Source organism: Trachemys scripta, chromosome 14 (assembly GCF_013100865.1).
Source record: "Trachemys scripta elegans isolate TJP31775 chromosome 14, CAS_Tse_1.0, whole genome shotgun sequence".
NCBI lineage: Eukaryota > Metazoa > Chordata > Testudines > Emydidae > Trachemys > Trachemys scripta.
The window spans coordinates 37,640,361-37,666,634 of NC_048311.1; the positions used below are offsets into that span (position 1 = coordinate 37,640,361).

Below are 26,274 nucleotides of genomic sequence, written 5' to 3' on the forward strand. Positions count from 1 at the left end.
CCGAAACAAAGAAGTCATTAAGCATCTCTGCCATTTCCAAGTTTCCTGTTACTGTTTCTCCCTCTTCACTAAGCAGTGGGCCTACCCTGTCTTTTGGTCTTCCTCTTGCTTCTAATGTATTGATAAAAAGTCTTCTTGTTTCCTTTTATTCCCGTAGCTAGTTTGAGCTCATTTTGTGCCTTTGCCTTTCTAATCTTGCCCCTGCATTCCTGTGTTGTTTGCCTATATTCATCCTTTGTAATCTGTCCTAGTTTCCATTTTTTATATGACTCCTTTTTATTTTTTAGATCGTGCAAGATCTCGTGGTTAAGCCAAGGTGGTCTTTTGCCACATTTTCTATCTTTCCTAACCAGCGGAATAGCTTGCTTTTGGGCCCTTAATAGTGTCCCTTTGAAAAACTGCCAACTCTCCTCAGTTGTTTTTCCCCTCAGTCTTGATTCCCATGGGACCTTACCTATCAGCTCTGAGCTTCCCAAAATCTGCCTTCCTGAAATCCATTGTCTCTATTTTGCTGTTCTCCCTTCTACCCTTCCTTAGAATTGCAAACTCTATGATTTCATGATCACTTTCACCCAGGCTGCCTTCTACTTTCACATTCTCAACGAGTTCCTCCCTATTTGTTAAAATCAAGTCTAGAACAGCTTCCCCCCTAGTAGCTTTTTCAACCTTCTGAAATAAAAAGTTGTCTCCAATGCAGTCCAAGAATTTGTTGGATAGTCTGTGCCCCGCTGTGTTATTTTCCCAACATATATCCGGATAGTTGAAGTCCCCCATCACCACCAAATCTTGGGCTTTGGATGATTTTGTTAGTTGCTTGAAAAAAGCCTCATCCACCTCTTCCACCTGGTTAGGTGGCCTGTAGTAGACTCCTAGCATGACATCTCCCTTGTTTTTTGCCCCTTTAAGCCTAACCCAGAGACTCTCAACACTTCCGTCTCCTATGTCCATCTCTACCTCAGTCCAAGTGTGTACATTTTTAATATATAAGGCAACACCTCCTCCCTTTTTCCCCTGTCTATCCTTCCTGAGCAAGCTGTACCCATCCACACCAACATTCCAATCGTGTGTATTATCCCACCAAGTTTCAGTGATGCCAACAATGTCATAGTTGTATTTATTTATTAGCACTTCCAGATCTTCCTGCTTATTCCCCATACTTCTCGCATTTGTATATAGGCATCTAAGATGTAAGATACTGATTTGATTCCCCTGCCCCTCCCCCCCAGTTCTGTCATCTCTTCATTATTCCTCCTATAACAGCCCACGCTCTCCCCAGATTCCGACCCTTCTCCCAGTTCTCAATGTTTTTGACATACCTGTGGGCTTTGGTCACCTTCCCCCTTTGAACCTAGTTTAAAGCCCTTCTCACTAGGTTAGCCATTCTGTATCCAAATATGCTTTTCCCCTTCCTTGATAGGTGGACCCCATCTCTGCTTCTTCCAGGAACAGCATGCCGTGCTCAAGGAAGCCGAAGCCCTCCTGGTGACACCATCTTCACAACCAGGCATTCGCCTCCAGGATGCCTCTGTCTCTGCCTGGGCCCCTACCCTTGACTGGAAGGACTGAAGAGAACACCACCTGTGCTCCCAACTCCCTCACCCTTACTCCCAGAGCCCTGTAGTCCCTGCAAGGTATGGCCCTCAGCAGATCAGAAGTATCATTAGTGCCCATATGGATAACTAGCATGGGGTAGTAGTCAGAGGGCCGGATGATCCTCAACAATCCCTCTGTAACATCTTGGATATGGGCCCCGGGCAGGCAGCATACTTCCTGGGATGCCATGTCAGGGTGACAGATGGGTGCCTCTGTCCCCCTCAGAATAGGGTCACCAACCACCACTACCCTAGTTTCCTCCTGGGAGTGGTGGCTGTGATCCTCCCAGCCTTGGGGGTACATGGTTTCTCCTCTTCAGCCTTTGGGGGTGATTCCTCATATCTCATTTCCAGGGCAGCATAATGGTTCTCTATCACCATGGTGGGTGGGTTGGGAGTAGGGGTGGAGCGCTGTCTGCTGCCAGAAGTAACCAGCCACCAGTGTCCTCCCTGTGACAGAGCCATATCCTCCTACCCTGGTGGTGTGACAGCAGTCGTCTGTAGCTGGAGAGCTTCCTCAGCCCTGGAAGTCTCCATATGAATACTGTCAATGAATTCCTCGTGTTCATGGATACTCCTCAGCCTGACCACCTCTAGCTCTCCCACCTGCTTCCTGAGAGATTCAACAAGCAGGCACCTATCACAGTGGATGTCCCCCTGCCTGGCTTTCTGTGAATGGGAAATGCAGGCCACAGTCTCTGCAAATCCACACCAGGATCTGGTTAGGTTTTCTGTCTGGATACAGAAGCAGCGTTGGCACTGGCAATGCAGCCCTTCCTAACCATAATGATTATATTATGATTCCCTCCTACAAACTCCCCTGTTTGCGGTCACTTAGCCTCTAGCTTTTGAGGCCTTCCCTCCCAGGTCAGCCCTATCCTCTCGTTAATCACACAGTGGGAGGGTGATCACTAAACTGATCAAGGATGATCAAGGGAACAAAGGCTCAAACTGTCCCCAAATACACAATCCCAATTGACCCTGTAACTGAAATAACCTAAAAGAAAATGAAAAACACAAACAGCCAAATAAACTCACTCAAACTCTCATGTCTACATAGACTCCCTACTACATTACACACCTTGATAAGTTGCAAAGGGCCTTGGCCTAGATCTACAAAGGGGCTTAGGTGTTGCAATGCCCAACTTTTAGACACCTTGAAAATCACTAGAGTCCACAAAGCTTGGGTTGGGTGCCCAGGGTCCCTCTACAATGAATGCGGGGAGAGATGCACCTAAATATAGGATCCACACAAACCAAACTAGATAGCCAGTGGGAGATGCCAAGGAGCGGGTGTGTCCTAAGCCCCTCCCTGGTGCTGCAGGGAGGTGCCTATCTCTGCTAAAGACCCACAGCTGGGAACCCCTATCCTGGAGTCTGGGGCCTAAGGCTTCTCTTGATACAAGCACTGGGAGGAGGAGGAGCTGCTGCCTCCCTTACAGTGCTTAGCCCATCGGTTAGAGTGTTCCCCTGGGATGTGGGAGACTCAGGTTCAATTCCCCCTTCTGCTGGGGGAGCAAAGGATTTGAAGAAGGTCTCCCACCTCTCACAAGATTGCTGTAATCACAGGGCCATGGGACATTCCAATGTGGGGATCCCTCAATCTCTCCTGCCGAGATTCAAAACTTAAACAGTCACTGGGCAGAGAGACCAAGTATGTGAGAATGACGCTGTAGTTTGGCAGTCAGGACATCCTCCTAAGGGACGCAGGGTCCTGTCCACCTGCCCCAGTGGTGTAGTTTCAGAACTGGGCTCAGGCATGTGTGAGGGATTCAGTGACAGTCTGAGAGCTGCAATGTCCTCTCAGTGCTGCTCAGTGCTGGACTTACGGGGGGGAAGAAAGGACAAAAGTAGCTTTTTGCCAACTTTCTACTTGCCCCAATTCCTGGGGCTGCCAGGAGCCAATTCAGATCCTGGTATTATGTAAAGCAGCCTCAGTACTTCTCCATCTTGCCCCAGCAGGCAGCAGCCCCCAAGGGCCATCACATCTGAGGGGGATCAGTGGAGTTCAGCAGCACTCCAGCCACATCCTTTCCATCCCACCACACCCCAACAACCCTTCAACCCTGGGGAGACGGGGCTGCAAGGGGGTGACTAGAGCTGGTGGCTTTACACCACCTGAGGATTCCCCTACGTTGACAGAATTCCCAGCTGGATGCCTGCACTGGCTTTCCGGCCCCTCGGCACTGCTGGCGAGGCACAAAGGGACCAGGGTAACATCAAAGATCTGGCCAGCTTCATGCAACAATGTATACAAGAGTGTAAGAGGTTTAATGATACATTTAGTCTTGTTTTCATATGGCATGGCATGTTTGTAAGCTTCTGCCCTGTGTACTGCAACACACTCTGTGTCCTGTAGCTTATTCGCTGCACTTGTAGAGAAATCCCAGCAGTTTGCTAACACAGGTTTGGTTTCATTTGTTTCTCCTGTTATTCAGAACAAGTTATAATGAAGAGGAGGATTTTCTCATTCTTTCGTGGCTTCACTGTGAGCTCCTCTCTGCCTGGCTATGTCGTTTTCTTCATTGCTCTGCATATTCACAATTTGGCATCAGGTGGGAATTTCTACTTATCCATGAGATTTCTGCCTGCGTATATACCTCCTCCTTCTAAACGTACCAGTTCTCTCACATTACAGCCTCATGTCATTCACCATGTCTGTTCACCCTGGAAGACTAGGCAAGTCACAAACTGGCCCTTTTGTTCCAGATTTTTGGCTGCATTCTGGTACCATCACTCCAGAGAGCTGCTTGGTCCTCCCAGCCAAGAATTTTCCCCTCTTGGGGTTGGTATTTCCCTGAGGGACACGTGGCTGGTTTAACAGCCCAGCCCTGCTCCCTGTCTGCCCCTGGCACAGGAGTATCCTGGGAGTGCTTGGGGCCTAATTTGCAAAACTGCAAAGCACTCACCACTGCCAGCAGATTCTGTGGGAGTGTGGTGTGTACGTGTAACATGCCATAAGAATGCAAAGTACTCTGAAAAATGAGGCCATAGGTGTCTCAGTTTGGGCACTCAAAGTTAGTGGACAGTTCTGACCTTAATTGCTCTGTGCCTCAGTTTCCCATCTGTAATATGGAGATAATGATACCTCCCTACCTCAAAAGAATGTTGTGAAGATCAATTCCTTAGTGGAAATTGACACACTCAGATAGGGATGAGCACCACAGAAAAACCCTTGAGTAGACAATATAATTCTATATCTAGTGCAGGATTTGGAGGGTGGCAGTAAATATGGCCTGGATCCCCACACTGAATGATTAGGATAAAAAGAAGCATTGAATAGCTGCTCATTCAGTGAGAACGATCCATCCTGTGCACTGAATGAGGCAGGGTTCCCATGGAAAAAATACCACGTGTTCAAGTAATTAAATACTGTGGGAAACCTTCATTCTGGCATTTCCTAGTTCTGGAGTGCTTGACTTGGCCACCTTAACCTAGTTGTTGTATGTAATTAATCTATACAGTTTCTCTCTCTCTGGCATTCTATGATGCAATCACTGTGGTAACCGACTCACAGGTAGCATGTATCACAGTGAAGCATTTTGCCATAAACTAACATATAGACAAAGACTAAAATGCTTTACTGACAACGATGAGCTAAATTGTGACATTAAACTCCCAGCCCTGCTTTGAGTCATCTGGAGGGGCACAGCCCCAGTGGTATTTCCTTAGTGCATTTTGCCTCAGGCCTTGTCTCTTCCCCTTTGTGGTGCTAGTCTCATACCTCCTGTCTGTGTTAGAGAATTGAAGTACTGCTAACTGAACAGGAGGGTTGCTCTAGTGTAAGCACCAGTGCTGCATTGTATCCACACTCTTTCTGTTTCCATCCTGCCCACTCTTGTGCCTTGCCACTCTGTTACAACTAAATTAACATCCATTCAGTTTCTCTCTGATTTAATCACCATTTTCTACCGGTACATTTCACAGCACAGTTCACAGTGACTGGACCTGACCATCCAATCACCGTCTCTGTAGGTGGGGTGGCTATCCTGCCCTGCCACCTCTCCCCCAGGATGAGCGCTGAGGACATGGAGGTGAGATGGTTCCGATTTCAGTATCATCCATTCGTTCACCTGTATCAGGAGGGACAGGATCAGTATGAAGATCAGATACTTGAATATCATGGGAGGACAGAGCTGCTGAAAGATGACATCACTAATGGGAGTGTTTCCCTGAGAATAGACCATGTCCGGCCCTTTGATCATGGACAGTACACATGTCTTTTTCAATCCAGTATCTTTTATGAAGAAGCCATATTGGAACTGATGGTATCAGGTCAGTTACTTTGTCTTCCTGTTTTGATTTGCCAGTAGTGTAATAAATAGAGTAATTGCTTATTGTGAGATACTCCTTGATCTCTCAAGGAGCACTCAAGGAAGATAAGGCCATTACAGAGACACTAAATGAATTCTTTGTATCAGTCTTCACTTCAGAGGATGTGAGGGAGATTCCCACCCATGAGCCATTCTTTTTAGGTGACAGATCTGAGGAACTATCCCAGATTGACATGTCATTAGAGGGATTTTGGAACAAACTGATAAATTAACCGTAATAAGTCACCAGGACCAGATGGTATTCACCCCAGAGTTCTGGAGGAACTCAAATATGAAATTGCAGAATGGCTAACTGTTGTCTGTAACCTATCATTTAAATCAGCTTTTGTGTCAGACAACTCAAAGATAGCTAATGTGACATCAGTTTTAAAAAAAATGCTCTACAGGCGATTCCAGCAATTTCAGGCCGGTAAGCCTAACTTCAGTACCAGACAAATTGGTTGAAACAGAATGATCAGACACATAGATGAACACGATTTGTTGGGGAAGAATCAACATGGTTTTTGTAAAAGGAAATCATGCCTTACCAGTCAACTAGAATTCTTTGAGGGGGTCAACAAGCATGTGGGCACGGGTGTTTTGGTGGATACAACGTACTTAGACTTTCAGAAAGTCTTTGACTAGGCCCCCCACCAAAGGCTCTTAAGCAAAGTAAGCTGTCATGGGATAACAGGGAAGGTCTTCTCATGGATTGGTAACTGGTTAAAAGTTAGGATGCAAAGGGCAGAAATAAATGGTCAGTTTTCAGAATGGAAAGAGGTAAATAGTGGTGTCTCCCAGGGGTCTGTACTGGGACCAGTACTGTTCAACATATTCATAAATGATCTGGAAAAAAGGGAAAACAGTGAGGTGACAAAAATTTCAGATCTGAATTTAAGAGTCCAGTGGCTGAGCTGCAAACAAAATCATGCAAACTACTGTTAAAATCGCTGCTCTGGGAAGGCAACCAGTCTTTTAACTATCAGTAAATATGATGCTAGAGGTGACCCTTGGATTTACAGGGACCCTTACTTCAGAACTGCATAAATTGGTTGAAACAATAATCAAAGACAGTTACAATAGTTTCAACTCCATGGAATTCCCATGCAATTATATGGAAAGCTCTTGTAGTTCGGAAACTTTTCAAACATGAAACAAGTGTAACTGAGGCACTTTTGTCTTCCTGAATCCAGCAACATCCTGAAATAATTGGTGAAGAGATGTGAACTGTCCCAATCATCTCATTGGGGTATTTAAAATGTCATCATTGATGACTATTTCACTGCTGATGGAAGAGAAACATTTAGCTAATGTACTTTCCCTAGAGTCACAAACTGCTTTTCTTACTCTCTGTTGTGCTAAAGCCCCCATCGTCTGTCCCCTGTCCAGCTGCAAAACTTCTGACAACGAAGATTACAAATAGCTTGTTTTGAAACTCTTTTCTTCATAAGCTGTACTGTGCCTGAGCGAGTGACACAGCCATGTGTGTGAACAGTGTAATAATCTGAGGGCCAAATACCCCAACAAACATGAGAGGCTTTTTCCAAATTTGCAAAAGGAGGCACAACTGGATGCCTGACATTTGAGAACTTAATTAATTTTGAGATTTTTGAATCTCTAGAGGTAAAAGTTCTCTTGAAAATGTAACAATAATAATAAATACTGTAATAATATTTTCATATCAATAACTCGTTCTGATTAAAATTTGAGGGATGTCAGACTAAAATGAGTCTTATAATGGACCTCAGGTTGGAATCTCACCTACAAAGGCACAGCCAGCATCTCTGTAATAATGTTTTCCATTTCTTGCACTCTTCATTCTGAAGGCTTTTAAAGCACTTTATAAGCCACATGCACACCTGCTGAAATGCATCCCCCAATGGGCACACAGTGCAGTGCATTGTAATGGAGGGTGGGATTTTGCCCATGGTTATGAAAAATGTCACAGCAGCTTCTGTGTTTATACACAGCGGACAGGGCTTCCGTTTTTGTGTCTCACTCCGGAGATACGAACAAAGTAAACTGGCTGTACTTTATTTATCTTCTACTGAAGGACTGAGTCTACCGTGATGGGATTGAACATGCAATTTCAGGAGTCCAGGTGCCAGGGCTGTAACCAGGGTGGAGCAAGCGGGACAGCTGCCCTGGGCACAAAGCCATGGGGGCAGAAAAATAGGGCAGAAAAATGGGGAAGAAACAGAGGTGACACATAAAGCCCCATGGTGAGGCCAGCCCTGCGTGGTGAGGGTCGGTGAGGGAGTGCCACCTTCATCCCCTGACTTACCTCAGCGGGCCACCCAGCCTGTCTGGGTTGCGGGGGAAGCAACCAAAAAATCTGGGGGGGGAACGTGGCCGTATGTCCCCTCCCCCCGCTCCTCCCCACGTGTTGCCTTTGTATAAAAAAATGGTAGGGAGCGCAAATATGCTTGCTCTCCCCAAGGCAGTAAAATGCGTAGCTACTGCTCTGCCGGGCACTTCAGACCATAGATCACCCAAGGCTTTTTCCAGAGACTTCAGTGGGTTTTAGGTCAGGCCCTGTCCTCTAACATGCACTGTTCCTACTGAGCTAAGCATTCAGCTTTCAAGGGTGTGTGCACTAGTGAGATTCTGATATTTAGCTGAGCAAACTATTGCAGGCCACAGTGAAGGGAACAGGCTGCCCAGCACTCAGTGACACACACCTGCACAGCATTTTCCATGTAGCTCTGATGGTGGGTGCTGGGGACATAGAAAGAGAGTTAATTTGCTACTTCTCCTGAAGGTTTAGGCTCCTGTCTGCTTTGCTGAAGGTGTGGAATTAACACAGATTCATTCCATTCTCCTCTAGCTATGGGCTCGGACCCCTACATCTCTGTTGATGGTCACCAGGATGGAGGGATCCGGGTTGTGTGTCGATCGGTCGGGTGGCACCCAGAACCTGAGGCTCAATGGAGAGATCACCATGGGCAGCTGTTATCATCTGCCTCTGAAAAAATATCCAAGGAGGCCAATGGCCTATTTCAAACTCAGATTTCTATTGTTATAACAGAAGATTCCAACCAGAATTTGTCCTGTTCTGTCAGGAACCTGCTCCTCAATCAAGAGACAATATCAACAGTTTTCATAGCAGGTCAGTGCCCGCCCACACTGCACCGGGGTCTGATGAGACATTGCAGATATTAGTAGAGAATGTATATTATTATGCACTTATTACTGACCCCTGTTTATAGCTTTTCTCTGGGTAACACAAGACTCCCTCTATTACTCTTACCTGGGTTTCTTTCTTGCATTATATCCAGAAGACTACACTAATCTAACAGCAGCATCAAGAAGGCAGAATTCAGGACAGAGTCCCACTGGCTTAAATTAAATCTTTACCTGAGTACGGAGTGAAGGATCAGGCACTAGTGCCATATTTTGGTGGAGTGGCAGCATTTTTAAAGTTGTGGCAGAGTTTTATTTTGACAGGACCGTTAAACCTTTATTTTTGAGAAATGTAGTAAAAGTGGTAAAAAAAAACCGACCAAAACCAGTCATATTGTTATGGGTTGGACATAAGGTGGGCATTCACATGTTCCTGGAATACCGGACATTCTGGTTCTTCTGGGAAGGGTCTGACCCCGCCCCCCCATTGGCATGATCCTAACCCTGCTGGTGAGATGATGCGTGTGAGGTCATGTAGAATGAGGGGACGCTATCTTTGAGAGTGCGCTACCCTGCCCCCAACAAGTGTGACCTTGTATGCACAGTGTGTGAGAGGTCATGCTGCACCAGGGTGGAAGGTGCCATTTTTGAAAGCCAGAAGAGGCAGAGCAGCATGCCCCATCTGATACCAAACAAAATCATGTCTGGTTTTGTCCCATTGCTGGACAGGGGACAAAGGTCTCAAACAGAGCACCAACCGGTTTAATACCAAATGAGCGGCCTCCCTAGTTGGGCATAACCCCTGCCTTTAATTTAAGACAGTGGCAAGAAGCCAGTAAGCTCTTTTGTCAAACCAGAGAGCTGAAAAACTAGCAGCCTTCACTCCAGATACAAGCATATACCACTGTCCAAAACAAAGGCATGTCTCAGGCACATGTGGGTGGAGGCATTTTGCTGGGTATTATTTTGGTAGAGGGGTGTGTGTGTGAGAGAGAGAAGCAGCGATTACACAGCTCAGAGGTGGACACAGGGAAGGAGCATAACAAGGACGGAGCGTGGGGCTGAGAAAAGCCTAATGAGAGAGTTTTGGGCAGAGTGCTGGCTGAAAGGGGCTTGGAGCTGTGAGCAAAACAATGGTTTGATTCCTCCTGCTTTGCAGAAGATCTGTCCCTATGTGTATGGTTTGGTTATTCTATTGATGACCAGCTCACGACAGTGCCCTCCCAGATCCAGAAACACACTCCAGCATTCCTGAACTTCAGTTTTCTACTGCAGTCTAGTGAATAGCTGTGTAACTCAGGGGAAAGTGTGGGTCAGGCCTGTCTCTAGTAACTAGCTTAGTAGGAAGCTAGCCATAGCTCCAGTAGCAGTTGGTTCTGAAGCTCTATAGAGTTTGGGTTCCAACTTTTCTGCCCCTGCTGTGAGAAGTTTACGGGTGCATATAACAGAATTTCTTTTAAAAAAAACTAGTTGATTTAATTCACGCAATGAAAAACCATCCTTTAAAAAGCTGTTTGGTCTCAGTGGGAGGTGGAAGTGACAGCCTTATGGAGAGCTGGAGTCGGAGTGTGTTATTGACAGCCATGTCGAGGATGTGAGGGCTCCTAGGAATGAAGGAATGTATTTTCCTTTGCTTCTGATTTCTAGGCTTTTAGGGTTGTGGTGGGTGTGGCAACATCTTAATGGTCACTAAAGAAAGTTTTTGTTTTTGTTAATTAAATTACTAGTTAGCCATTACTGTAATAAAATAACAACACCACTTTGCATGTTTACAACACTATTCATCTCAGAATCTCAGATTGCTGCATTCTGGTGTTTGCTGAATAGGCTCTGGTGTTGCCCATAGTTTAATAATCACAAAATCAAGAACCCCCTCCTGGTGCCCAGGCTCACAACGCCGAAATAAGGACCCTAGGGGATTGTTACTTTGATTTTCCTCACTCAAATAGTGTTGCAGTTAAAATCTTGCAATAAGATATTGTACATATACATTTCTCTTGGGGGTTTAGTTAGATTTTGAATTGACAAAGGGAAAATGGATCTAAACCGATGAATGTATAAGAGTGCAGGGAAGGTGGGAGGAGGAGAGATAAAAGAAAAGTTTGGGAAGCAAGTTTCCCTGGAGTTTAATTAAATAGGGCCTACAGTTTGGGACTCTCAGTGCAGTCTGTTGCAGAGATTCCCATTTCATGGAGGTCTCTGATCCAAGCATTGGCCCAGTCCAGCATTGCATAGCTGCTGAGATTTATCAAGGTCTCATGGCACTGAGGCTACAGGGCAGATATTTATTTGCTGATAAATTTAGTGATACTTCAGGGAGTGAGATAAGGGGAACAGGAATCCAAGTGAGGTCTCATTTAACATTGAAGAGCACTGAGAATAGGTTACCAAGAAAGATGTCAAAGGCCAAATGTTCAGCCAAAACTCAGGGCTTATCTACACTTGAAACGCTGCAGCAGCACAGGTGCATCTGCCCTGCTGTAGCACGTCAGTGTAGACGCTCATTACAGCAATGGGAAGGGTTCTCCTGTTGTTGTAGTTACACCTCCTGAAGAGGCAGTAGCTGGGCTGAGAGAACAATTCCTCCATCAACCTAGTGCTGCCAGCACCGGGGGGTTGCTTGGCTTAACTACGTTGCTTAGGGGCATGGATTTTTCACAGCCCAGAGCGACGTAGCTGGGTCCACCTGACTTTCTAGTGTAGAGCAGGCCTGTGCTTCTAGTTTGTGCCCAGGGTTGGCAGGTGACAATATTTGTATTCACAGAGTTACGGGCTCGTGGTTAGAGCCGGAAAACATTAACTGTGACATTCCTGGGTGCAAAGGCGTTTTCCCCTTAGTGTTACATTCCTACCTAATTTACAGTTAACAAAGGCTGGGATTTTCAAAGGAGGGTTAAGCTCTGAAATCCCTCTGACAATCTAGCCACCAAGGCAACTGGACTATGAGATAAATGGTCACTTACATCAAAAATCACAAAATATTCAAGTTACACCCAATCCCAGGAGACCAGTTTCTCACCCAGATCGATTTGAATCCCAGATCTCACTCTAAAGACTGTGCTGGCAGCCAGTTCTATAGTAAACCTATTAAAGTTTATCAGCTAGGAAAAAGGAATGAGAATTATTGAGAAGTTAAAGCAGGTAAAAATATATGTACAGGTGAATCACAGTCTATAATTTCAAAAGGTAGCAGAGATTTTCTAATCTGCCAATTTCCCAAAAGTCTGTCAGGGCTACCCAGAATAACTCAGGGGATCACCACCTCCTTGTTCAGTTATTCTGCTGTGACATTCTGTACCTCGTGGGAGCACCCTACACCCCCATGGTCATCCTTATAATACGATTGTGTGGTATCCAGTGCAAAGTTTGTCATGTCGGGTGTCTTCGGAAGGCTCATGATGCACTGAGCATTGTTGTTATAGTGATGTTATAGTAACTGTTGTTACAGTAATGTTATAGGTATAATTTCATGTATATAGTAATGAGGCTGAAAATGTGTTGTCATGGCTTAAAATAAACCCAGGCAAAAACTCTCCAAGAGCAGAGAGGTGGTTCACACCTCATCAGGGCATGTATAGGACAAACCCAGCCCAACCTCACAGGAACAAAGGACATTGACTTGTTATGCTTTGACTTATTTGTTATAGTAATGTATTTTGACATGGATGTTAAACCTTATGCTATAGCTGAATGAGAACAATGCATGCAGCATCCTACAAGCATTTTGTAAAACACTAAACACATCCCTATCAACGTAACCTCTATTATTTATTTTGATGATGTTAACACATAGATAAGCAAGACTGGTTTTCAGCTATGCATTTGTAAGTGTTCAGTGAGGCCTGGGGCCTTGGCGTGAGCTGGCATCTGGTCTGCCAGCATCACAGAGGGATTAATATTTAATAAGCTGGGCTCCCTGTTCATTCCCCATAGGTATGTCACTGGTCTGTTGCAGGAAGGGGGATCTGCTTCTCTCCTCCTCAGACGAAGCCCAAGGATTCAGAGGCCATGCTGGTTTCACTAGTTCCTGTGTTTTCCTCCATGTTACCCTTTCAAAAATGTGACTAGGTATTTTCTGCCCATGTAAGGCCCAATTACACTGCAACTACAGACAGGTAAGGGTGTCCCCAGCTGCACTATGACACAGGTCAGATCTGCAGTGCGGATGGGCCCTTCACCATATTCCATAAGCCGGTTAAGGCCTGGACTTCCACTGGTTTAGAAGCAAAGTATGGAGAGCCATAGCTCACCATGAAATCCATAGGTAACCCCCGATGACTATTCCAGTCAGACATGCAGAGTCATCTTTGCTCACAATACAACTACATTTAGTCTGTCAGGGTTTGCAGACTGACTGTCACAGATTTACAGGATCTGTATTAAGTAACCCATTGCAGAATACTGCAGGTGCATTCAGTATCCCACCAGCCGCCACCCACTGTCATGGATTTACAGGATTTGTGCTGTGCCCTGGCCTTTAAACAGGGAGGGGCCCTTGAAAGTGCCAGACCCCCAAGGGGTCAGATTTTGCCACAAGAATAAGCCACACGGCATTCACTGAGCCTCTGGGCTCCAGCACTCCCGCTTCTTACTGGGAGCTCTGTCCAGCAAGCCCCTGTGAGGTAGATGCCCTTTCAGAGACTTTTACTCCCTTCATGGGCCAAGGTACTTCAGCAAGTGAGACTCTGCAGTGACACCCACAGGCAGCCTTTTCCAAACAGAGCATGTTTTAATAGTCAGCTGGAATACAGCCTCAGGAAGCCCTCAGGTTAGCATAGAGAGGCCAAGGTTAAAACACAGCCCATTCCGGCCCCAGGGCTCCCTGGTCAGGGGCCAGTCTCCAGCACAGCCAGTCTCCTGGCAATCTAATGAGCGCAGGTGGCCCTCATACAAGCTGTCTGATTGACCGTGCTTCCTGATGGGTCGCAGGAGTCAACCAAGTGGTTGCTGATGCTTAAGCTTTGCAGCAGCAGTCAGCAGCCCACTGGCTACGCAATGTATTTTGTGCCGTCTGTAACCACTCCTGCTCCAGACCCCAGTTACTTCCTGGCTCTGACCCTCCACTGCGCCTTCTGACTGTGACTCTGATTAACCCTGGGGCTTAGGCTTTGGCTTCTGACTCCTGGCTTTGATCCCAGGCCCACCTCATCTGGATCTAGCTCTAACTGGTATGCTGAACTCTTGCTCCAACCAATAGGTCAGACCACCCACACCCTGGTTGCTGACATCCTATGAGAAACGCAGCTGTAGGGACCATCTTGGTGTCCTTTCTTTGTCTCTGATCCTTTGTCTTACTCCCAGGTGAGATCCTGTGTCTCTGTGAGCCCAGTTCTTATCACTGCCACCTGTCACCTCTGCCCATCCTTGTCCTGCTGCAGAGCCATGCTGAGTTCACATGTTCACCCTGCTGGGACCCTCCCATTGATAAGTGTCAAATGTTTAGTCCCTCAGGTGTCTCCTGTCTCTGTCAGGGCTTCCATTGATATGGGCTGGTCCCAGCCAGTCCTGAGCAACCCATTCAGATCACCCCAGACAAACGTCTCCTGCTTTGCTTCAGTGGCAGCATTTTAACCCTTCTGCACCCACTGGGTAGCAATACCCAGATGATAAGTAGAGAATCATATAAATATTACAGACAGTTTCCACATTGTCACAATGGCACTTTCTCTTGCAGAGCTGTTCTTCCCAAGGGTGAGTCCCTGGCTGGTGGCTCTGGGGGTGATCCTGGCTCTCCTGGCTCTTCTCATTGCCCTGGCCACTTACTGCTTCTGGAGGCAGCACAGAGCAAAAGGTAAAGTTAGAAATGGACAGAATGTGAAGAGAATGAGGGAGATTTTCTGTTTTCTTTTTCCTTCTTTTTTGTTTTAAAGAGAGGGGTTGACTCAGGGACTGGGAGTCAATGTTCTGAAGAGAGATTTGGATACTGAGAGATGGAGAGAGGCTGAGGGAGAACAAATCATTCAAATGGAAGAAAGTATCAAGTGCATTCACCCCTATAGCTCTCACTAGACAATCCAGTCCTGGCATTGTTGTTCACTAGTCAGCAGGGATCCATATTGTCTCAGTTGGAAACACAAATGTGACGTTAAATGAACGGCACATGGAACTTTCGCTGAATGGCAGCAGGTTTGGGGGCCTGGCAGCAGGTCATTTCCCTATTGGTAGAGAATTCAGTGACATGGACTGAGGGTGTCTCCTAGTATAATTTATTGTCAGAATGTACACAGGTCCTCTTTACCTGGAACAGATGTGGCCAAAACTGCCCGCAGGCAGTTACACAGAAACCTCAGCTCAGGCAGAACTGCCCTGCTACCAAGGAGCAGCTCCCTTGAGTGCTCCCACCTAGTCGCTAAGGCCCAGATCCACAGATGGACGTAGCTACCTAAACTCCTCATGTAGGCATACAAGTCCCGGTATTAGGCACTGCTGCAATCCACAAAACCCTTGCTCGGCTGCCCCCTGACCTTGTAGGTGCTTAAACTCACTTGATGCTTAAGTCTTCTGCAGTAAGAGTTCCCTAGGCACCTGTGTTTCTGCCTCTGGGCATGTGCACTTCTGCCTCTCTCTAGGCACCCGGACATCTATCTCCCACTTAAGCCCCAGAGTGATCCACAAAGCAGCTGGAGATAGGTGTTTGGACACCTGTCTTGCCTACGAGGCCTGATCCAGCCTCTCCTACCAAATCAGGACACATACAAAATCTGGCCAGAGGAGGACCTGGTGGTGCCATCTCCCTTATATCTTTCAGCCCAGTGGTTAGAGAGCTCACTGTAACTGAATTCCCCCCTCTGCCTGATGGTGACAGATTTTGGATAGAGGGTCTCCCACTTCTCAGACTGGTGCCCTAACCACTGAGCTGTGAGCTCCCACCTCCATCTCGCCTGATGAGATTGTTCCACTAGGTACAACTATAATCACTGGGACACTCCAGAGCCTGATGGTGAGGGCCCCCACCTGAGATGTGGGAGACCCAGGAGCTAGTCCCCAGCTCCAAGGACATTTTAATTGTTTATACACAATGGAACAGCTTCTTCAGGAGAGACTGAGGGAGCCCCACATCGGAATATCCCAGGGCTCAGTGGTTACAGCACACTCCTGAGAGGGGGAGACCCCCTGTCAAATCCTTTGTCTCCTGCAGGCAGAGGGGAAATTGAACCTGGGTCTCCCATGTCCCAAGTGAGGGCCCTAACCACTGAGCTAGAAGTCATATGGGAGGTGGCAGCTCCTCCTCTGGCACATGGAGTTAGGCGAGCACCTAACTGGTTCTCACAAGAAGCAGTTTTCTCTCCCAGAGACTCTGCGATCTGACGTGGAGAGAGAGAAAGGTCAGTGTCTGGGCCAATGGGGCGTGTTAAAGATGTTATGTAACTATTTGCGAACAATGAGGAAGATGAACATGTACCAAGATTCTCTGTAGATGGGTCATTTGGTATTACACCAAAGGGGGGTTGACTGACATCGCAAGATCTTCACAGAAACGTGAGTCCTACAGGCACCCTGCTGTACTAATGAACCCAGTGGTTATCAACTGGTGGATCACTGGTCTCTGAACAGGGGTCACAAAAAGCTGTTGGGTGGGTGGGGTGTGGATGGGTGGAGGTGGTTTGTGAGGTGTTCAAAATTTAATTGCAGTTGTAAAGCAAAGAAAATAAAATGTCCAGAATAAAGTTGGGGGTGCCAACATCTTCAAAGTTTAACACAACCACTCTGGTACCAGGATCACCCTTGATTGCTCCCTCTTGGCCACTAAGACCAGGATCCACAAAGTTACTGTCAAACCTCCAGACATAGACACCTAAATCCCTGTGAGTGAGGAGGGATGTTTGACTAGGATCCAATGACCTCTGGAACAGGGTGGGCCGAGGCCTTTCCAAAACTACAGGCTCACCCCCTCCATTGAGCAGACAGACCACAAGACCTCACTGCAGACTGGACAAGTATCAGGAGACTCTGTGAACCGTGACAGACATATTGCCCATGCCCATGGCTCCATGGAGGAGCCTCCAGCGAATACCCCTGGCAGGCCGTGGGACCAGGCTGGAATATAGGCTGGTGACCAGGGGTAGGGAAGGACTTGGGCTGGGTCTCTCCACAGCAGCCTGGCAGGAGGTGTGGCAGCATAGCCAGAGAGGGGCTTAGCCAGAAAAGGGCCTAGGAGGGTGGGGAAGCAGCAGCCTAGGAGAGGCTGCAGAGAAGCCCAGAAAGGGACAGGCCCTGTAGGAAGCAGCCCAGGGAAAAGCGACTCAAGGTCCTGAACAGAGTGAACAGTCCCTGCGTATTTAGGGTCGCTGGGCTGGAACCCAGAGTAGAAGGGGAACCCAGGGCCTCCCATAGAACCACCTGGAGGAGATGGACATAAACCCCAACAGTGAGGGGAGGAGGACTGACTGAGCCCTGGGTAAGGGACTGGAGAGTTGGAGAATGGGAGAGGGCCAGGGATGAGCTGTCTGAAGTCTGGACGGATTATTGAGCCCAGAGAAGGGCTGTGACCCAGTGGGGGTGGGGGTAGCAGATTGTTCAGCTATTTTACTCATTGAACTTTTTGTTAATCCTGGAAAGGGGAAGGGCCCTGACAAAGCTTTGTGCAGAGAACTGAACCCAAAATTACTTGACCACAAGTTACCCCTCCAGCAACTGCAGATTTTAGACCCCTGGGGAACTACTGTCTGAGAGGGGAAACTGAGGCATGGCAGCACCTCCATGCTGGGGAGAGGTATCCTGCTATTGTACACACTTCTAAATTAAACCAGTGAAACTTTGTGTGTACACCTGGCCTAAGACAAAGAGACCTTCTCTTAGCCCCCCCGCCCCAACAGCCAGATCTGAGAGGAGTGTGACTGGGACGCAGGCAGTGGGGTGGCTACCATGACTTGGTCCCAGGCAGTGGAGATGCTGAGTGCAAAGCCACCTGGGATGATCTATCTGAGTGTCCATTTGTTGTCTGTCTGCCTCTTGCACCCTAGTGTGACTGTGCTAAGTTAACAGTAGTGATGTGCCCATAAACATGATGTTGAAATTTCACCTCTCTCCATTTTCTCCCCCTAGAGACGCTGCGATCTGACCTGGAGAGACAGAAAGGTCAGTGTCTGGGCCAATGGGGCGTGTTAAAGATTTTATGTAGCTATTTGCAAACAATGAGGAAGATGAACATGTACCAAGATTCTCTGTAGATGGGTCATTTGCAATTACACCAAAGGGAGGTTATGACTGACATCTCAAGATCTTCACAGAAATGTGATTCCCTCAGGCATCCTGCTGTGCTAATTAACCCAGAATTTATCAACTGGCAGGTCACGACCATCTGGAATGGGATCACGGAAGGCTATTGTGTGTGGGGGTGGGTTGGAGCGGGGGGAGTTATGGGTTGTTGAAGAAATTATAACAGTTGTAAAGCAAAGACAATAAAATGTCCAGAATAACTTTGAGGCTGCTAAAACCTTCCGAGTTTAGGAGGTCACATACAGTCATTGTAGTGGTTGTGATGGATTATCCAGGCTTATCTTAGTTATTGATATATCTTTTACTTTGACTTTATAGTAAATAAAAGGGGGTTGTGAAAATTTTTGACTTTCATTGAGGAATGAACAACCTAAAACCTTTGAGACCGGTGCGTAATTGGCTCCCTCTCTCAGCAGGGGGGACTCCGAAATCTCATTGGGGATTCCCCATTCAACTCCCTTGTGCTGTGTCTACACACAAACTTTCATGAGTTTAACTGAATCAGTTGAAAAGCACCTTGGATAAAATTGGTGTAAGGAAGGCAGGGCCCTGAGGCAGTGTGTTCAGGGCACAGAACATCGTGTTGCACTGATTGCCCAGTACACTGTGCCATTGCTCACTGTGTTGTGATCGTGCCCAATGGCCTTTGCTGGTGGCCATGCTCATCGGGCAGAGTTGGGGCTGCGCTAAGAGCTCACGCTCTGGTTCCTTGTGTCACTTTCATTCAGATCCCAGCCTAACATGGCTCTGAATGTGAGGTTGGGTCCAGTCAATCCGCTCAGCTCACAGACCCACTGACCAGGCCTCCGACTCTGCTCTGCCCCTGAGCCCCTCTCTGTGATCTCACAGAACGGGTGGCTATGGGATCTGGCTGGGCTGTGCAGTGCTTAAGAGCTGCTGAGGCCCCTATATGGTCTGTGCATTGGGATCACTGTGGATCCCGTGTCTTTTGACAGGTCAGTGGCCATGTCAGGAAGGGGACCCTCAGTGCCCACGGGCTGCATTCTTTCACTGCTGCTGTCCATGAAAAATAGAGGGTTTTGTATTATAACTATATCACTGCATCCCCGGTGTTTGGGGCAGGAGAGCTGGAGGTTTGGGCAGCTGGGCAGATATGGGAGGTGATTTTGTGTCTTTATTGCAGTTAGCCAGGGTCTTACTTAAGTGATACCTCCAACTGCCCCACTCCCATCCACACACAACCCTCTGAGTTTAGTGGGGCTTTCAGTCCAGGGGAGCTGGCTCATCTGGGGCTGAGGGTTAGAGTCTGGGTAACACTTTCACTTGGGCTGGTAACCTCCCCATTTTTCAGTGAGGACACAGGCTAAATCACTCAGTGCTGACAGTCCTCCAGTGCCATCCCATGATTCCCCCGGGTGTGCCAGAAGCACAGACAAGTTCTCCCATAATTCACTGGGAAAGAATCAGCTTAGCTCAGCCGACTCAGCACCAAGAACCATGGGATATGTTTCCAGCAGTCCTAGGGACTCACATGGGGTGTGCAGCACCAGTGCAGACACAGTAACTGGGGTAGGGCTTTGTAGTGGGGCTGCTCACATCCAGGTTAGGTTAACCCAGGGGCTCAGACCCAGGTGCTGATCATCTGGGCTAACTGCAGTGAAGACCTATTCTGGGTGGCATTTCAGACTGAGGAGGGGATACATCTGCCCCCTTTGGCCACAGGCAGAGGTGACATTAAATTTGGGAGGGCAAGGCCTTGATTTCATTATTCTAAACCCAGCAGCCTTCATGGCAAGTAACTGCGTCAGTGCACTCTACCCCAATTTCTGTCACTACATCAAACAGTGAGGGAGAAGCACACTCCAGAGTGGTTCTGATCAAATTATCAGCCATGAAATAGCTATGAATGCTGTCACTATAAGGCTTTAGAGTCTCCAACCTGAGATGAATGGGGCAGTTCGTATCTCTTAGATCAATGGTTTCAGGCTTTCTGCAGACTCAGGCAGACATTGCTGTATTGTTACGGCTGGTTCTCTTTGGAAGTATTTCTTTTTATTAGGGATTTTCTTTTTATTAGTGTTTATTGGTTAAACCCAAAAACCAGAAGCCCCAATTATGGAGCACAACTATGTGGCAATTTTAAAAAAAAATGGAAATAATATAGCTGAGCAAGTGACTGCATAATCACATTACACAGGGGCCTGATAATAATGCGGTCAATGGGAACATCTGTAAGCCTGTGGATGTATAGATAATAGTAGAAAATACTCCTGTAAATGTGCAATATGTTAAATCAAATCTTCTTCTTTATGATTTATTTGCAGAAGAACATCGTGAAGAAAAAGGTAATGTTTCCTCGTTAATGTTAGGGAGAAGGGAATATAACTTATACGTCCTACCCAGCTATTGAGAGCTCTTATCAAACAGAACACACTCTGCTTTATACTGCATGCAAAGTAGAGCTCCACCGTAACCCCTTCCATTCTACGCACACTAGCTATGTCTACCAGTGCCCCAGCCACTGAAATGACCTGGGGATTTGCTTCCTAGTCATTGACAGAAGGGAGCAGGTGAATGTGTTATTTTGTCTTCACTATATATTTAGGGATGGGGAAATGTTAAGTTGTAATAATATTTCTAGCTTCCCCATCAGGGACATTCCCCATCAGGAAGGTGATGGCCAGGGAAAAATTGGTTGCACAAAGGTTGGGACTGGGGTTAGATGTATAATTGTGAATTTCTAAACTTTCAGACATTTAAGTTGTGATTTATTTTTATAACATTTCATGGCAGATTTCCTCAAATGCATTAACTTAGAGTTGACATTTGGGATAATTACCTAGGTACTGTGATGTGATTTTGTGTAATAACTCTTGACCGGTACATTCAGTAAACAGAATCTTTGCCAGATTTGCCGTAGCAGATCAGACCAGGGAAGATGCTACTGTGGGATCCTGTCTCCCACAGCACCGGTTGTTTCAGAGAAAGGTTCCAGAAACCCCACTAAGACAATCATGGAATACGCTGCCCAGAGAGCACGTTTCTTCCTAGCTCTAGGCAGTTCAGGATCAGCTTATGCCCTGAATCGGGAGGTTTTACATCTCAAATGATATGGCAGTTCTAGCTAACATACTGTGACTGTCCTCACTCTCCCTAAATATGTATAATGATACTCAGCTCTTGGTCTGAGTGATACCTGATGGTGAAGACTCACTGTGTATTTCTTGGAAAAGTATTTCAGTGAAGTTGAAAGGCAGCAACTTAAAAAAATAGGAAAAAAATGTTGAGAGAGGGTGAATAGGACCATCCAATAATCGATTTACCATCTCCGTGCTATTCATCAGTATGTGCACCTCTGCCATGTCCTCTGCTGTCTCCTCTCTAAACAGTCCTAATAACATCTCTCCCCACACTGAAGTCTTTCCATGCTATAATTACCACTTCTCCCTTTTCTGAATCCTCCACCCTCAATTTCTGCTCTATCCTGTTGGAGATAGTGACCAGTAGAGGCACCGACTTTTTAATGTGTGCGGAGGGGTGGTGGTGCTCGATGCCCTGGTTCTGCCCCAGGCCCCACTCCCCACTCCACTCCTTCCCCCAAGGCCCTGCCCCGCCCCTTCCTCTCCATGCCCCGCTTCTTCCCATCCCATTCCACCCCCTCCCCTGAGTGCGCCCGGCCCTCACTCCCCCCCTCCCACTTCAGTGCCTCCTGCATGCCACAGAACAGCTGATCTGCGGCAGGTGGGAGGGAGGGGGAGGTGCTGATCAGTGGGGCTGCCAACGGTTGGGAGGCACTGGAGGGGAGGGGGTTGGCTGCTGATGGGTGCTCAGCACCCACCATTTTTTTCCCATGGGTGCTCCAGCCCTGGAGCACACATGGAATCGGTGCCTATGTGTTTAGCTACATGCTTTTGGATTCTATTTTTAATTATAATTTCAACCAATTTACCAGGATCTGAATTAAAGTTAACTGGACTGTAATTCTCCTTATGACTCTTGCACTTTTTAAAAAATATAGGTGCAATATTTCCTACTCTCTTTTCCTCTGGGTCAGTAGCTGATTTTAATTAGATGCATATTTTTGCTAGCAGCTCGGCTGTTTCGTTCTTAACACTCCTTCAGACTGCTTGTTATGGGCTGTGCAAGTGTCTGGAACTGTTGTGAATGCCTTGGTGCACCTTTTGTCTAAAGAGTTAAACTCCTATTAGGTTTTTGACTCTCATCCTTTTTTATAAGCATGGTTTCAAATCTATTCATTTATTGTTTTCTAGGGAAACTCTTCACTGAATTGGGGCTTGGTAAGTTCCATTTCCTGCCCCTACATACACACCCTTAATATAATCCATGTTATACACTGTGTCCTGCTCAGTGTGTCTGTGCTCAGGGGAGTTCTCATCTCTCTCTGTGTTTGCTTTCAGGGTTGAGAAGAGCCCAGCTATATGCAGGTACTGTACCTGACACTGACACTTTACTCATGTCAACATCCCACTTGCCCCGGGAGCTCTCTCCTCACTTCCCCAGTGCACCAGCACTTTCATATCAAAAGCAATAGGCTGGAAATAGCAGTGTCCCTGGGGGTGGGTGGAAAGGATCAAGCGACACCCCAGGTTTATTGCAGAGCAGGGACATGGCCCCTTTGGGAAAGAGCTGATTAGTGATGAAATGCTGCCCCCTGGTGTCACCTTTCCAGAGCAGTGCCTGGGCTCTGCAAGATGGACATTCTCAGCTGTATATAATTAAACGGAACTGCTCAGCTCTCTCCTCCCAGCAGCATCACCATGCTCAGACCGAGCTTTAGCCACAATTTTATAAAAATATTGCTCAGGCATGCAGGAGTGAAATCAGGAAGGCCAAATCACACTTGGAGTTGCAGCTAGCAAGAGATGTTAAGAGTAACAAGAAGGGTTTCTTCAGGTATGTTAGCAACAAGAAGAAAATCAAGGAAAGTGTGGGCCCCTTACTGAATGAGGAAGGCAACCTAGTGACCGAGGATGTGGAAAAAGCTAATGTACTCAATGATTTTTTTGCCTCTGTCTTCACGCACAAGGTCAGCTCCCAGATTGCTGCACTGGGCAGTACAGCATGGGGAGAAGGTGACCAACCCTCTGTGGAGAAAGAAGTGGTTCGGGACTATTTAGAAAAACTGGACGTGCACAAGTCCATGGGGCCGGATGCGCTGCATCCGAGGGTGCTAAAGGAGTTGGCGGGCGAGATTGCAGAGCCATTAGCCATTATTTTTGAAAACTCATGGCGATCAGGGAAGGTCCCAGATGACTGGAAAAAGGCTAATGTAGTGCCCATCTTTAAAAAAGGGAAGAAGGAGGATCCGGGGAACTACAGGCCAGTCAGCCTCACCTCAGTCCCTGGAAAAATCATGGAGCAGGTCCTCAAGGAATCAATTATGAAACATTTAGAGGAGAGGAAAGTGATCAGGAACAGTCAGCATGGATTCACGAAGGGGAAGTCGTGCCTGACTAACCTAATTGCCTTCTATGATGAGATAACTGGCTCTGTGGATGAGGGGAAAGCAGTGGATGTGTTATTCCTTGACTTTAGCAAAGCTTTTGATACGGTCTCCCACAGTATTCTTGCCGCCAAGTTAAAGAAGTATGGGCTGGATGAATGGACTGTAAGGTGGATAGAAAGCTGGCTAGATCGTCGGGCTCAACGGGTAGTGATCAATGGCTCCATGTCTAGTTGGCAGCCGGTTTCAAGCGGAGTCCCCCAAGGGTCGGTCCTGGGGCCGGTTTTGTTTAATATCTTTATTAATGATCTGGAGGATGGTGTGGACTGCACTCTCAGCAAGTTTGCAGATGACACTAAATTAGGAGGTGTGGTAGATACACTAGAGGGTAGGGATCGGATACAGAGGGACCTAGACAAATTAGAGGATTGGGCCGAAAAAAACCTGATGAGGTTCAACAAGGACAAGTGCAGAGTCCTGCACTTAGGACGGAAGAATCCCATGCACTGCTACAGACTAGGGACCGAATGGCTAGGTAGCAGTTCTGCAGAAAAGAACCTAGGGGTCACAGTGGATGAGAAGCTGGATATGAGTCAACAGTGTGCTCTTGTTGCCAAGAAGGCTAACGGCATTTTGGGCTGTATAAGTAGGGGCATTGCCAGCAGATCGAGGAACGTGATTGTTCCCCTCTATTCGACATTGGTGAGGCCTCATCTGGAATACTGTGTCCAGTTTTGGGCCCCACACTACAAGAAGGACGTGGAAAAATTGGAAAGAGTCCAGCGGAGGGCAACAAAAATGATTAGTGGTCTGGAGCACATGACTTATGAGGAAAGGCTGAGGGAACTGGGATTGTTTAGTCTCCAGAAGAGAAGAATGAGGGGGGATTTGATAGCAGCCTTCAACTACCTGAAGGGGGGTTCCAAAGAGGATGGAGCTCGGCTGTTCTCAGTGGTGGCAGATGACAGAACAAGGAGCAATGGTCTCAAGTTGCAGTGGGGGAGGTCCAGGTTGGATATCAGGAAAAACTATTTCACTAGGAGGGTGGTGAAACACTGGAATGCGTTACCTAGGGAGGTGGTGGAGTCTCCTTCCTTGGAGGTTTTTAAGGCCCGGCTTGACAAAGCCCTGGCTGGGATGATTTAGCTGGGAATTGGTCCTGCTTTGAGCAGGGGGTTGGACTAGATGACCTCTTGAGGTCCCTTCCAACTCTGATATTCTATGATTCTATGATTCTGGCACAACAGGACCGGACAGGAGCTGTTCGGTGTCCCCTGGATTTGGGGGGAGGGAGGCCCTGTCCCCACTGCAAGGGCAGACAGGTTTTTATAACCAGCTTGTGACACTCTCCTGACCCAGTTACAACAAAGTGTGCCCACGCGGCAGCTTTTCTGTGGCTGAGCTGTGTGTGTGTGTGTGTGTTTGTACCCAGCATGCAGCCTGACCATGTGTGTGCCCTAATGCATGCTGGGAGAGTCTGGGCAGCTCCAGCAGGGATCAGAGAGCCCAGGGGCCATGCACACACATTGCAGCACCACTGGCCCAGGGGTCCATGCACTCTGGGGTATCCTACCACACAGAGCTGGGGGGGGGCACCCAGGGCAGATACACAAACACCACTGGGGGTCCTGTTAGGGTCGCCACCTCTGAGGTGCAAAAAAACCAGGACATCTGCCTGCTCTGTATACACCACCTGTCCTCCCTCTCTCTCTCCCCACAGGCTCCTGTTTCTGGGGCTGTGCAGGGCACCAACCTCACCAAGGAGGACACAGTGCCAGATCTACTCCCCTCCCCCCCCCAATAGTGACTCCCACATCCGGTATTTGCGTGATGTAAATGGGCCCTACTGGTCCTGAGCTCCCCATCTCACTTGGGGCTAGTAATGTCCTGGACAGACTCACAGATTTCCCAGGACAGCGACCTGAACAAAGGGATGATCCTGGGAAACCTGGACAAATTCCAACCCTAGGTCATGTCCACACAGCACAGTAACACCCAGCTGAGCAGGGTACAGGCAGCCAGACACGTGCCAGCCCAGGCCCCTGGCAGGGACACTAAGCTGCCAGCTGTGTTAACTCTGCTGTGTGCCACACACCACGCTTAGAGCCCCCAGGGCCCTGGGCCCAGCCCCAGAATAGCTGTAACCTAGACTCATGGCAATGCAGGGCTGGAAGGGACCTCGAGAGGTCACCTAATCCAGCCCCCCATGCTGGGGCAGGGCCTAGACCCTCCCTGGCAGGGGTTTGTCCTGTTCTTACAAACCCCCAATGACGGGGATCCTACAGCCTCCCTAGGAGCCTGGTCCAGAGCTTCACAGCACTGAGAGTTAGAAAGTGTTTCCTCATCTCCAGCCTCAGTCTCTCTTGCTGCAGACTGAGCCCATTGCTCCTTGGACAGACCCTCGCCCTTCCCGCTGGGGGCACTGGCTGTGTCACCAAGTGTGAGCATCACTGGTATTGCACTGTGGGGGAAAGGGGAATCAGCTGGCTCAGGGGAGCTGTGAGGGCAGCTGGGGCTTTTCACTCTCCCATCACTAATCCCAGCCCAGGCTCAGAGTCCAGTTCCCAGCAGACAGGAGCTCACATCGTAACTCAGCTTAACG

The 26,274-nt window shown here is 47.7% G+C and overlaps 1 protein-coding gene across 1 annotated transcript; it reads left to right on the top strand.

The window, feature by feature from the left end:
* The first annotated feature begins 1,421 nt into the window (after window positions 1-1,421).
* Window positions 1,422-23,002, top strand: LOC117886985 (butyrophilin subfamily 3 member A2-like). The gene is made up of 9 exons (XM_034789203.1): window positions 1,422-1,631; window positions 4,031-4,147; window positions 5,520-5,867; window positions 8,733-9,014; window positions 14,703-14,819; window positions 18,074-18,106; window positions 20,533-20,553; window positions 22,480-22,506; window positions 22,627-23,002. The coding sequence occupies exons 2-9, from the start codon at window positions 4,042-4,044 to the stop codon at window positions 22,758-22,760; spliced, it is 1,068 nt and encodes a 355-aa protein (XP_034645094.1). The 5' UTR covers window positions 1,422-1,631; window positions 4,031-4,041; the 3' UTR covers window positions 22,761-23,002.
* The last annotated feature ends 3,272 nt before the right edge of the window (window positions 23,003-26,274 follow it).